The 12,886-nt window shown below is 38.3% G+C and overlaps 1 protein-coding gene across 1 annotated transcript in view; it reads left to right on the forward strand.

Annotated features, from left to right (window-relative positions):
* The first annotated feature begins 943 nt into the window (after positions 1-943).
* The window catches only part of LOC145985024 (uncharacterized), a 163,361-nt gene continuing 151,418 nt past the window's right edge, over positions 944-12,886 (forward strand). Inside the window, exon 1 of the mRNA XM_083118530.1 lies at positions 944-1,292. Within this exon, the coding sequence (XP_082974656.1) occupies positions 1,244-1,292 (49 nt within the window). The 5' untranslated portion in view covers positions 944-1,243. The remainder of the gene's footprint in view (positions 1,293-12,886) is intronic.

The raw sequence follows: 12,886 nt of genomic DNA on the forward strand, positions 1-12,886 counted from the left end.
AATTAGTATTGATTTCCAAATGTTGACGTGCACAGTATTTTTTAGAGGAACGGGGCTACGTGTGCTGTTAGTAGTTAGCCCTCATTTTACCATCTTTTCCTGCCTATTATGTTATTTTTTTTAGGAATATTGGTTCTGAGAGTGGTTATGACACCCCGTCAACTCCTCTTGGGCACGCCACTGCAAGCTGTACATTTGGATCACTCTAGAACCTTTAGCTCTGCAAGTTTTCTATTTTAACATCAACCCTCTTAACTCTTTGTTTCACAGCAGTCCCATGACTGAGTTGCGGGCCTCCTTTTAGTAACCATACGAGAAATCGTGTCAATAAGCTTGAACAACTTTCACACAGTCGTTTATATATGTTTTCACGTTCATCCTTGCAATCTTAACGGACTCACGAATCCGTATCTTCCACCCCACCCCCTTCCTTATTTCTTTTTTCAGATGGAATATTCCACACCGCCAAGTGTTGATAAAAACTGCGCGATAAGGTTGCGCGAGAATTGAATCAGGCATGCCTGATAACCATGATGACAAGTGACTGACTACCTTTAAGGACGAATTTCGCGTAGCATAGAGTCTAGTCTATTGATTATATTGATCCAAAATGGCGACGTTGCAGGTGATCAATTGTATCAGATAACATATCTAGTCCACTCCACTCTGACTCCTCCTCCCTTTACTGAAAGTGGTGAGTCAGTGATGACGTAGGCCACCAAACAAATAAAAAAAAGTGTGCATGCGCGCGCTTCCGGTCCATGAGGTCTAGCTCTTTGTTCTTCACGATCTTCTAGACCATTCCAAGGTCAAAAGGAGAATGGCTTTTTGTGTCTGTTGTCGGAGGGGGGATATGGCTTTCCCCACCTTTCCAACACGTCACACTTTTATATGCGCATGCGTGTCAGATGTTCTGGAATAACCTCGTTCAGAGGCACTCGTTTATTGAATAAATAATCGAAACGCCATGGTGTTTTACCGTTGATACAATTGTTAAGAATGTTTGCATTTTTATTTTTTATTTATAACTTCATTGTTGCTTTTCAACTACTAGTGAGACTTAATTGCGTGTTGTATAATACATATATAAAGACATTAGAAATCCCCTAAAAGTGTCTGCAGGACAAAAGTGAAGGGCTTGTGGGGAGGCTAGCGAAAGTATGCATTTCACAAGATCTATTGCGTCATTATATTTAGTTTTGTGAAAGTGAAGAAGGGCATGCTAAAGGAATCGTGAGTTACAATGTGCACTATTACATATGTGAGAGATCCAATTATTCCACAAACTTCAGGTAAGGTTGTTTTTAATTTTATTTGTATTTGATACATATACTACATGTACAGTATATTCGTATTTTATTGAATCAAAGTTTGATTTTTTCTTCTTTAAGTTCACTTTATGCACAGATAGGCTAATCGGGGTAGGTTCCGAATCACTATTTGCCTCCTTCTGGTATTAAACTTGAATTTAAATACTCGATTTATGAAATATTTCATATGTTATCCGCATAAATTGTACAATTTCTTAACATTCAGTGTCCTTGAACTAGTAGTACGAGTTTTCGTATGTAAGTTTGCTCCATTTGCAAGTACACACATAATTGGAGATATCATGTCCCAAACGTGAACTTTCAAATGACGCATTTTCTTAAATATTTACATTATTGCATAAAAGTAGAATTGACTCCATAATAGATGTATAGTATTATTACTGTCAAGAGTAGTAGTAACTATGGTGAATATGTACGTAATGGAACCACAAGCAAAAGCGCTTTCGGCCAGAAAGCTTCGCGCATGTTCCCCTCCATGCTCGAGCATGATCCACAGGGCATGCTGTTCAGCGCAATTTCTTTTGTTGGTTGTTCTACTGTAGAAACAAACTTGATCCAATGCTACCATATCTTGCAGTAATTTCAGTTACTGGTCAAGGACGCCATTTTAAACAACGTGGACACGAATAATGCGTTAAACATGATGGTAGTGTAGAATATTTGGTTGGAACATGCCTTCATTAATTGAAATCCATAATGCAAGTATACATGAAGCTGTTTATTTATTTATTTATTTTTTTTGCCATTTAACGTGTGTTTGCAACGTAATGTGCTTGTCACCAGAGTAGATGCTACATAGTTTTCCAATAGAAAATGTGTTTCTACGTTAACTTCACAGTGTTTATTTAACTCGTATGGTGTTAATATCCAATGATTCATCAATGGGGGAAAATATTAGAAAATGTTAAAGAAAATATTCCCCTGACAGAAACAGAAAAGGATTTGACAAAATTGTACTGTAATTTGACTCAATTGTGCATATTGAAATAAAAGCAGCAACTGCAATTATATGTTGTACATTGCTGGGGCACTCCAGCGTTATGTGTTGTACATTGCTGGGGCACTCATAGCGTTACGTGTGTGACATTCACACACAAAATGTAAGGTTCTAGACATGCGACTGGATTAAAATATTCATAATGAGCTAATATTATAGAATTATGTAGTACTTTGTGGTATCTGCTAACAAATGAAAAAAAAAAGAGTATGATAAAATAGCCTGAATTCATGAAAAGTAGAAACGAAAATGTGTTACATTCGTGACGCTTTAAAAATTATAGCAAAGTTTAACTTAATTTGTCTGTTAAGCACACAGATGCTAATAATTTGGGTTTGTGAAATATAAAAATTCCAAGCATTCACAAATATTTAATGCAGTTAGAAACAATAATAATTTTCATATTAATTCGTTTTGCTATTTACGTGGAGGAGGACTACTTCTCGTGGAATGCCCCTGCTGCAGAATTTGATGGTTTCAACAATGGGTGCGTTCCGAAAGTCTTAACGAAACGAACGCATTCAACGAAAATAACTGGGCTCGTGAATCTGGTGAAACCAGTTATTTTACAGATTTATGGGACACACTAGGCGAAAGCGCGGGCGCAGCGTTTTGTTTGGAGAAAGTTTCCACTTGGCGCCCAGCATGTCCTTTTGGCAAAAATAAACTCTACTGTGGACACTGTTACTAATTTTAATCACATTCTAATAACGGTTAAGGCATATTCATCATGTGCATGTTGCTTCACATCGCTATCTGTTAAAATTATAATACATTTTTCGAACTAGTGTAGTTTGAATCCATCAGCACGCGCGTTGTCTGAAGGCAGCAGACGATTCTCACCGAACTAACCAGCCTTCTGGCCTGTGCGTTTGGTGAATCTCGTTCTTGCACGAAACGACGGAAGCACTTATGGGACAGCTAGTTACCGTAACTTGTTTAACGCGTTAAACTCGTGCGACTTTCGGAACGGGCCCAATATGATTGGTATGAGCCATATAATTGGCAGATCTTGCCATGTGAATGTTAAGAAATCATTGGTCGAGATTCATAGCAATACATCGACAAGACGGCATGCATACGCACACGAACATAACAGTTGGGCTGAAAAGTTCGTAGGCTGACTCATAGATGGCGTTACTAGAATTAAATCCATGTGATTTTTACTTATTACTAACCTTCAAAAGATACGTGTATAAATTTCACAGCTGCCGGATAATTAGTTCGTGAGATATAGCATTGTGAGTGAAGCAGCTTTTGTTATTGTGAAAAAATGGATAAAAAAGAATTTCGTGTGTTAATAAAGCATTGCTTTTTGGCGAAAAAAAATACTGTTGAAGCCAAGGCTTGGCTTGATAAACATTATTCGGACTCTGCACCAGGAAAATCAACCGTTGAGAAGTGGTTTGTTAAATTTAAACGAGGCGAAATGAGCATCGAAGACGATGCACGCAGTGGACGCCCCAAAGAGGCTGTTACCGACGAAAACATCAAAAAAGTCCACAAAATAATTTTAAATGATCGTAAAGTGAAGTTGATCGAGATAGCTGAGACTTTAAAAATATCAAAGGTACGTGTTGGACATATTGTGCATGAATATTTGAACATGCGAAAGCTGTGTGCAAAATGGGTGCCGCGCTTGCTCACAATCGACAATGCACCGTGTCACAAATCAATGAAAACGATTGCAAAATTATATGAATTAGACTACGAATTGCTTCCCCATCCACCATATTCTCCAGATCTGGCCCCCAGTGACTTTTTCCTGTTTGCAGACCTTAAAAGAATGCTCGCTGGAAAGAAATTTAGCACTGATGAAGAGGTAATCGCCGAAACTGAGGCCTATTTTGAGGCTAAAGAGAAATCGTACTATAAAAATGGCATCGAAAAATTGTATGACCGCTATAATCGTTGTATCGCCCTCGAAGGCAACTATATTGAATAATAAAATCGAATTTTGTCAAAAAAATATTTTTTACTATGTTAGCCTACGAACTTTTCAGCCCAACTGTTACATACACCTACGCAAAGTGAAAACTACCGTATATTTCTGAATCCAAGACGAAGTTTTTTGCCGCAATTTCGTGTCCAGAAGTATGGGTTCGTCTTGCTTTCGCCTTATATGATGTGGAGTTTTTCTTTTCTTATTGAACAGAATCACGAGCTTCCATCAAGCTCTAACTCTACCCTCTGCCACGCCTACCTCTTTAGCCTTGAACGCTCGCATGCGCTTTGAGCATTGTTGTGCGATAGCACGTAGTGAGTTTTGTGGCGAACATTTTTCTTTATCAATTGTGAGACGTTGTAGGTTCCACTTTTAAACTTCGTAGTAAAGTGTGATATACCGTTCTATACAAAGGTGGTCCGTATACGCTATCTTCTTGACTTTATTACGATATTACCCATATGTAATGGATCGTAGTGTTGAACAACATGGTTCAACATCGAACTTCGCAACAGGGTGCAGGCGTTACTATGACGCAAATTTCAAAATCATGGTTGTTCGACATGCAGAAGCAACAAACAATTGTGTAGCATCGAGGAAGTATGGAGTCACAGAAGCTAATGTTCGGAGCTGGCGAAAGGAGAAAGAACGTCTGAAAAATGCTCAGTCGACTAGGAAAGCTTTCAGTGGCCCACAGAGTGGACGTTTCGAAAATATTGAAATGGAAGTAGTGGCATTAGTGTGTGAGAAACGTAAAGAAGGACTGGCAGTTAACCGCGATGTCATACGAATTAGAGCACGTGAATTGGCACAGGAACACGGTGTCCAATTTAAAGACAGCTCTGGGTGGTGTACAAGGATGATGCGACGCAATGGACGTGTGCTGCGACGTCGAACATCTCTTGTTCAGCGTCTTCCAGCATCGTCGTATGAGAAGTTGGTCGAGTATCAACGACACGTTATAAGACTGAGAAAGGAACATGATTACCTCTCAGGGCAAATCTGAAATGCTGACGAGACTCCTGTTTACTTCGACATGCCATCCAGTACATCAGTGAAGAGAAAGGCGCCAAATGTGTATTTATTCGCACTACCGGCAACGAGAAATCGCGAATCACCGTCATGTTGTGGTGCTTGCCAATGGAACAAAGATGAGAGCCTACGTCATCCTCAATCGTAAAACTATGCCAAAGGAAAAGGTGCCGTCTGGTGAGTGTCATATTTCATTGCAACAGAAAAGGGTGAATGACCAATGAGCTGGTTATAGATTGGCTCCGCACAGTCTGGAACAGGAGGCCATGTGCTCTGCTAAAGAAAGGTGGGATGTTGATCCTTGATGCTTTCAAGGGGCATCTGACAACAGTAGTGAAGGAAAGGAAGAAATCCTGAAATTAAACACAGATCCTGTCGTCATTCCAAAGAGGCATGATTTCGCAACTACAAGTGTTAGATGTGGCGGTGAATAAGCCATTTAAAGACCATCTGAAGCAGCTGTACAGCAATTGGTCGCTTCAAGGTGGTTGAAGTTGAAGAAGCCTTCAGTATCTCTTAATTGCAGAAAGGATCCAGACTGCTTGGACACGCATATCCAGTGCATCAATTGTGAACTGCTTTAAGAAGTGCTGTATAACAAATGCATTAGATGGGAGTGAAGACGATCTACTATGGGAAGAAAAGCAAGATCACAATTACAGTGACAGTGACACTGCAGATTCTGTGGACCATTCCAGTGAGGAGGACTAAGGGGGGGATCGGTATGTGACTAAGGGATGTCTGTATCTGATTTTATTTTTGTGTACCGGTACTTTTATTGTCTCCTTAAGTTACTTGTAATAAGGTAACCATTTGTAAGTTTTCAACATATTTTTTCTGTAATCCCTTGTTGAAAAATGGGGGGGGGGGTCGTCTTGGATTCAGAGATATACGGTACTTCACCTATATTTCTATTAAGAGAGTTAATGATTACCAATTTCTTTTGCAGGTTTCTTGTATATATTAATGTAGAGAATATTTCCAAGTCAACATAAATTAGATTATCGAACTATTCAGCTTCTACATGATATGTGTATATATATTAGGCAAGTTTTCTATATGACATGAAGACTACCCTACATTGGAAGAAAAATTATCAGCTAGGTAATTTTGGCATTCTGTGATGTGACACAATTTAATTGGTTCCCAAGAAATTCGAATTCTGATAAGCTCCTGATGCTTATCAGAAATGGTGATTGAAATGTAAATAGAACAGCATGCCCTTTCAAGATGCAGCAGAAGAAAAAATGACGAAGTAAATTGCAGTAAAGGAAAATAATTCAAGTTCTCAAATGTTCCTTTACATAAATGCAAATCCCATTAGTTCAAAATTACCTGCTTCTTGTAAATATTTGTTGAATACAGTTGTGTAAATATTGTTCTGAAAAACATCACATTCTTTGCATATTCATAGACTACCTACTGAAGTCCAACAACTGTTGTCTTTTTTTTGTCAGAGTAACTTTCTATAAATATTACGAATGTCTAAATAGGTAATAACGTTAATTGCAGTCATATAGATAGTGCAAAGTGACAAGTAAGAAGAGCATTACAATGTTTGAAATGTCTTCCCATTTAAATCCTAAGCAGAGTTTCAACAACCTATATGATTTGAAATTATGGTCTTGGTACTGTGATGGTTTTTCTTCACAGTAGCTCTTAATTTTACAATTTGTGGCTGTGAAGTGCATACATATACACACAAACGAGCAATGAACAATGAGATAAGGTTGTATGATTCCCATTCATATCTTTGCCACACTTTGGTTTTTAATGACCTTAGAAATTGTTTAGGTTTTGTATTCGTGTGAAGATATCACTGAGAGAAGAAACTGAAACTAATGTTGGATGCAGAATACAAGAAATAAGCAAAACCAAGAATTGAATGTAATATCTGGCATAGTTGGTTGCAGAGAGAAAAGGCAAAACCAAGAGCATAGGGGATGACAAGGTAGAACAACTTGTGTAGGAAATAGCTAATGGACTCATGCCTGAAAGCATGTGAGAAAATACAAGAATTGGTATGTGGTTATATGATTTCAGGTAAAGTTTCTAAATTACATGAAGTTCGCAAGAAGAGGAAGATTGAAGACTATCAAGGTAGTACAGATTTGGAAATGGATATTCAACATATACACTGTGTATATGGGGGGAGTTGACGAAGTAATGATTTGAGAAAAATCCTTGTGATAACATATACATGAAGTGTGATTCTTTTTCAGATATGAAGCATTGTTTGAATCATCTCTAAAACTACTAGGAAAACATTAATTATGTGTCACGTCAGAAAAAGTTTGTAAATTGATGAGGATTCAATGCTGTGAACATGTTGACAAGAAGCCTGCACAATGACATGAAAATTAACACAGCTGAAGTGACTATGAGGACTGGTAGAGGAAAACCAAGAGGAATTGTACGCTTAGAAATGTTATGGTTATATAACGGATGTATACATAAAGCATGTATATGAATGTAGGATATACATCGTTCAGAAGCCATCCGTAAAACGCTTATTTTCAGCAGCATGCAGTGAATTATACAGACTGAATACCCAAACTCTGAGTATGAAGAAACCTAGAATATAAGAAAGGAAAATGGAATGTTTAGCAGAATCACATAAATAAGCAAGCCTAAAGAAACGGACAATTTTTCCATGTTTCTAATGAAAATAGCAGCAGGCGAAGTGTTATAAATGAAAAATTTTCAACAGCACCCATACACATATCGTGTATTTGTAGAGATTGTGTGTAGAGTTATATATATTTTTATTATCGAGAAATTTTATGAATTCAATCTAACATTTTCGAATCCTAAAAATATAGTGTACGTGCACTCAGACCCAAATTTGGGAGTGGCGTGGCAACGCTACCAGGAGTCCCAATCCAAGATCTGAATATATGTGAATGCAGGATATACATGGTATATCCATAAAAGAGCCACATAGCAAAGAAGAAATGGTTTGGTAAAGTACTGAAATATTAAAAGTCGAGATACTGGAATCCAATGGAATAATATAAGAAACAACTAACCACTTGGAATAACCTAATCTCTAGATATAACTACGGACATGCTAAATTTACTGAAAAAAATCTTTAAATGTGACGCTTAAAATTCACATGAATTTACAAACTCTAGAAAGACCTGTTAAAATTTCCATGTACTTTGCCTATTCGCGATTAAAATTACCACCTGAGCGCTAGTGTCGCTTCCAATATGGGCGCTCTATGTAGGATAAATATTTGTTTATATTCAGCAGTAGTACAAAATAGCAGCGTGTTGTCATGGCTGGTATGGTAGAAACGTTTAAATTACGGGATATTTTTAAATATTGCGAATGCGATATGAATTCCAGGAACTCGAACGAAGGTGAAGCTGTGCTGAGAACGAAGCATTTAATTATGATAGGCAAATATAACACGGAAAACGGAGACGAAACTAATGTATACGAACGGGTTCTTCAAACAGCGCTGTATCATCTGTACCTCATGTTGTAACTGGGGTTCTCGGAAATTATTTGAAAATAAAGGAATTGAAATTGACCTGTACTTGAAAAGCTGAGACAGGAGAAAATTACGAACATATCGTTGCAGTTTTTGTTTTCATGACTTTTCGATGAAAACAAAGTTTTATTTATAAAGTACGAGTACAATTTAAAACTTCACTTTCATGGTAATACATATTTATCTCTCGAAAAATAAAGTGAGCATTCATCATAATTTCCTTGCCGAATTACAGTGTTATCCCCCATGCCAATCTTCTGTCAATCAATTACGTTTTCCCTGATTTATTAACAAATTTCATTTTGATGATTCGACGGGGTGGAAACACATGAAAACTTTAAAATCGGTTAATTTTAATCGCGAATTGCAATACAAAAATGCACGACATGAGAAGAAAATAAAGAACATGATTAAATCGAAACATATTAGAAAGATGGTAGAAGAGGATCCGCGCCAAGTTCTTACCTCTAAGCTCCTGTATGAATTCGGACCTGCCTATTGTTTTTAAAATACTTGATTGGCTAGACTCTTACACATGGTTCCAAACAGTTGTAACTGTTATATAATGTAGTAGAAGAGTGTGATTGGTAAATCTTGCGACAAGTTCCTTTTGTCTGTGAAAGAAGGCTAGTAATCTTCTGGGACGACAACACGTTTTGAAATATTACACCACATTATTTTTTGTAAACCTGTCAGGAAGAAGATTGCTGCAGTACTACAGCTACAGCTTTTTCGATCCCTCGTTAATTGATGAATTCAAACATTACGATCAGTATGAAGGCGGGGAAGAACGCGCTCCTTCCATTCCTGGACGTGCTAGTTCGCCGCGAAACAGCTGGAACCCTTGGACACAACAAATCGCAATTTCCATAATCGAGTTAACCACACTGGCTCACAGATCAGTAGCCATTTTGTATCAGAGAAACCTGCATCCTAAGTCCAACCATCTAAGATTCGCTATACAACGGAACGATTACAATATGAAAGAACTTTGATAACAGCACTGGGAGACTACAAAAAACAACGCAGCCCTCACAAGGACAGCCTAAGCACTGGAAACAACGCTGAGAAACGTCTCATTTGAACTGCAATGCTCTTTACCGGGCACACTTACAATAAACCACGCACGAGATGAAAACCATTTACAAACCAGCCAATACTAGGTCTCTAATACGACCTTAAGTTCCGAGTTTCAGAAGTATGTGTTTTTCTTGGCAATGTGTGACCTATACAAAGGCTACACCATAGAACATCGGCAGAATGAACATCAGTCTGCTAACCAGAACAACCCGGCCCAACAAAGCACTGCATCGTAGAAGATTTGACAGTTTCTGTGCGTCAGAACATGTTTATCTGGTAGTATTTGGACTGCGTCATGGGATTGTTTTCGCAGAAATGAACGTAAGGTTATTGGAACGGAAGGATAAAATAAGCCATATCTATCGCTCGTTCTTTAAGTCCATAGCTACACGTTTTTATGTATAATTACTAGTAGTTTGTGTAGTTCTGTATGCAATGAAAACTGCAGAATCAAGCAACGTACAATGCTCTTCTGAAGAGAAACTAATTTGCACAGTGTCAGCTCATATCTAGCTGAAAGGAAGTCAAATTCCCGATAGCATCGTGAATATCTAGAATCTTCCCATTCCGTCTCGTCACTGTCGTAATTGGACAACAGCGTGCTAACGAAAGTTTCGTGAAATTTCCATTTCGAGCCCTGCTGCTAAGCATACGCTGGTTGCCATACTGGTTATACACTACATTGTCTACGTATGTTACGTGCAGAAAGGGCCGGACTGGCACAACGCTCAAAATCCCGGTACGCCCTCTCAGTGCCCTTCCGGAAACGCACATTTGGCGCCCATTTTTGCTCAATTGTTCACAATTTGGCGCTCTGTTGAGAAAAATTGCCACTGTCCTCTTGCAGTCCCAGTCCGGCCATGCGTGCAGATACATATCGCTAGGTCATACAAGTGAGAAACTATAACCCCCATTAGTCTTTATAAAATGAACGTACAACATGCAGAAAGACAGGACGCAAAGTACTATTTGGCCAAGGAAAACTCATATTCCTTTTCATGAAGTTCCAGCGCAGACTGCTGTTTCGTACGTTATCACAGAAGCTAAAGTAAAATTTACGTGATTATTATCATAAGAGAATTGTGCCACATACTACCAGATAAACATGTTCTCATATGACGGCACAGAAACTGGTTGCATGATCCTGTAGTTCGTTGTTGGGATTGCGTTCTCCGATTATCCTGCAGGCTCTACCTAGCCGAACAGGGTAGTTGGGAGTCAGTCTAAGAAGCACCTTATCGCTAAACGGCTCCAAAGATGGACGAATATGAACGGCCATCTCAACAGTGGAGGAGGCGAAAGAACAAATTACACACTGCCTTAATGGAATGTGCGTAGTAAGCGACGAAAGAAAATCCAGGTGACTATGAAGTGGAAGTCGTCTTTATGGTTGGGCGACATGCTAAAAACCTGCCTCCCAAGACATCACTTTTTTTCGAAATCCATAGGAAGTGTAGGTAGTCGGAAAGCTAAACTGACGACGACACTAGCAAAGAAAAGGAAATTTGAGTTGAATGTTGCACGCTGGAGCAACAAGGAGACTGTTAGAAAGAATAAAAGAAATATGATATTGCTATAGCAGCATGTCAGGAAATTAGAATAAGGGTGGAGTTATAGATTTAAGGTGCATTACAATCTTCCAAACAGGATATGGTGCTATCACTAATTTTGTAGAGGCCTTTGTTTTTCATAAGTATAAAGGAATAATTATACAGTTCGAAACTATCAACGGAAGATTGTGCTATATTCGTGTTGAAGGGAGATACCTAAATATAGTCCTTATTTGTGCACATTTGCCTACTGAATGAACATTAGCAAGAAGAAATAGAAAGACTATGCTATTATAAACTCTGTAAATGCTTTAATAAAATTCTAAAGCGGACGCAGCAATAGCATATGAATATGCAAATGCTAGGATTGGAAAGATGTTTAGGCCAGTAGTGAGAAGATACACTGTACATGATGAATGGATGGAGTAGGGAGTACAGATTTAGCTTGTAATACCGGTAGAAACTTTAGAATTACCAGTACATACTTTGATCATAAGAATTGCAACAAGTAGGCGGATTGCCCGTTGCCAAGACACACGACACACCGGCTCGGTCCCCTCGACAGACAAAGACCGGGCGTCGCTGCCTACCAAATATCTTTCTGTTATTAATATATATATGCCACGACTACGCTCAGTTCCTGCGGGGCATGGGACCCCGCATCCCAAAGTTCGGGTAAGGGTCTGTTTCAAGATAATAATATAATCAAAAGTTAAATTTACACTTACATAACCAAGACTTCAAATTATATTAGCCCTTTCTCATGCTTGAACTCCACCGCAATCGCACCCGCATCCCACTGACCAGTGAGGATACGCATACGATTCGCGATTGAAATCAGCATAATCAATTCTGGCGTCCTTTGGATTGATAAGGCCTCCGCCTCACTGACCAGTAACGGCGGGACACCTCTCCAACCAAAAGGAAGTCAGTTAATTTATACTTATTAGGCAAACTTACTTCAAAGAAATACCAAATAACGATTATAAATTTATTTACTAATCCATATATATGTTAGGATAAAAGAAAGTATACAATCTTCAGATCGAGAAAAATTTACAATGCCAAAATTTAATTTCTGTTCAAATAACTTCCGAAAAACATAGACTGAAACTTGCTTTCTCATAAAATACAATCCAGAGAGCTCCCTCTTATATATATATATATATATCGTCCATATCCCAGCTTAACTTGGTTTCAATAAACAGGTGACAAATTAACAGTAATGATCGACAATTTCCATTAACCAAAACCAAAAGAAAATTACATAAACTTCTTTCCGTAAATATCTATTTGTGCTTCTGTCATATTTTCACTTCAGTATTATGTTCTTTAGAACTCTCGAGGTATACTACCCTCTTCGGGGCCAACCTCCAATAACATTCATAACTAAAGATAAGGGGAGCCTGTCTCTACCCAATTACCAAAGCCATCTCTCGGCCACAAACTAC

Source organism: Lepisma saccharinum, chromosome 3, assembly GCF_977018435.1.
Source record: "Lepisma saccharinum chromosome 3, izLepSacc3.1, whole genome shotgun sequence".
Taxonomy (NCBI): domain Eukaryota; kingdom Metazoa; phylum Arthropoda; class Insecta; order Zygentoma; family Lepismatidae; genus Lepisma; species Lepisma saccharinum.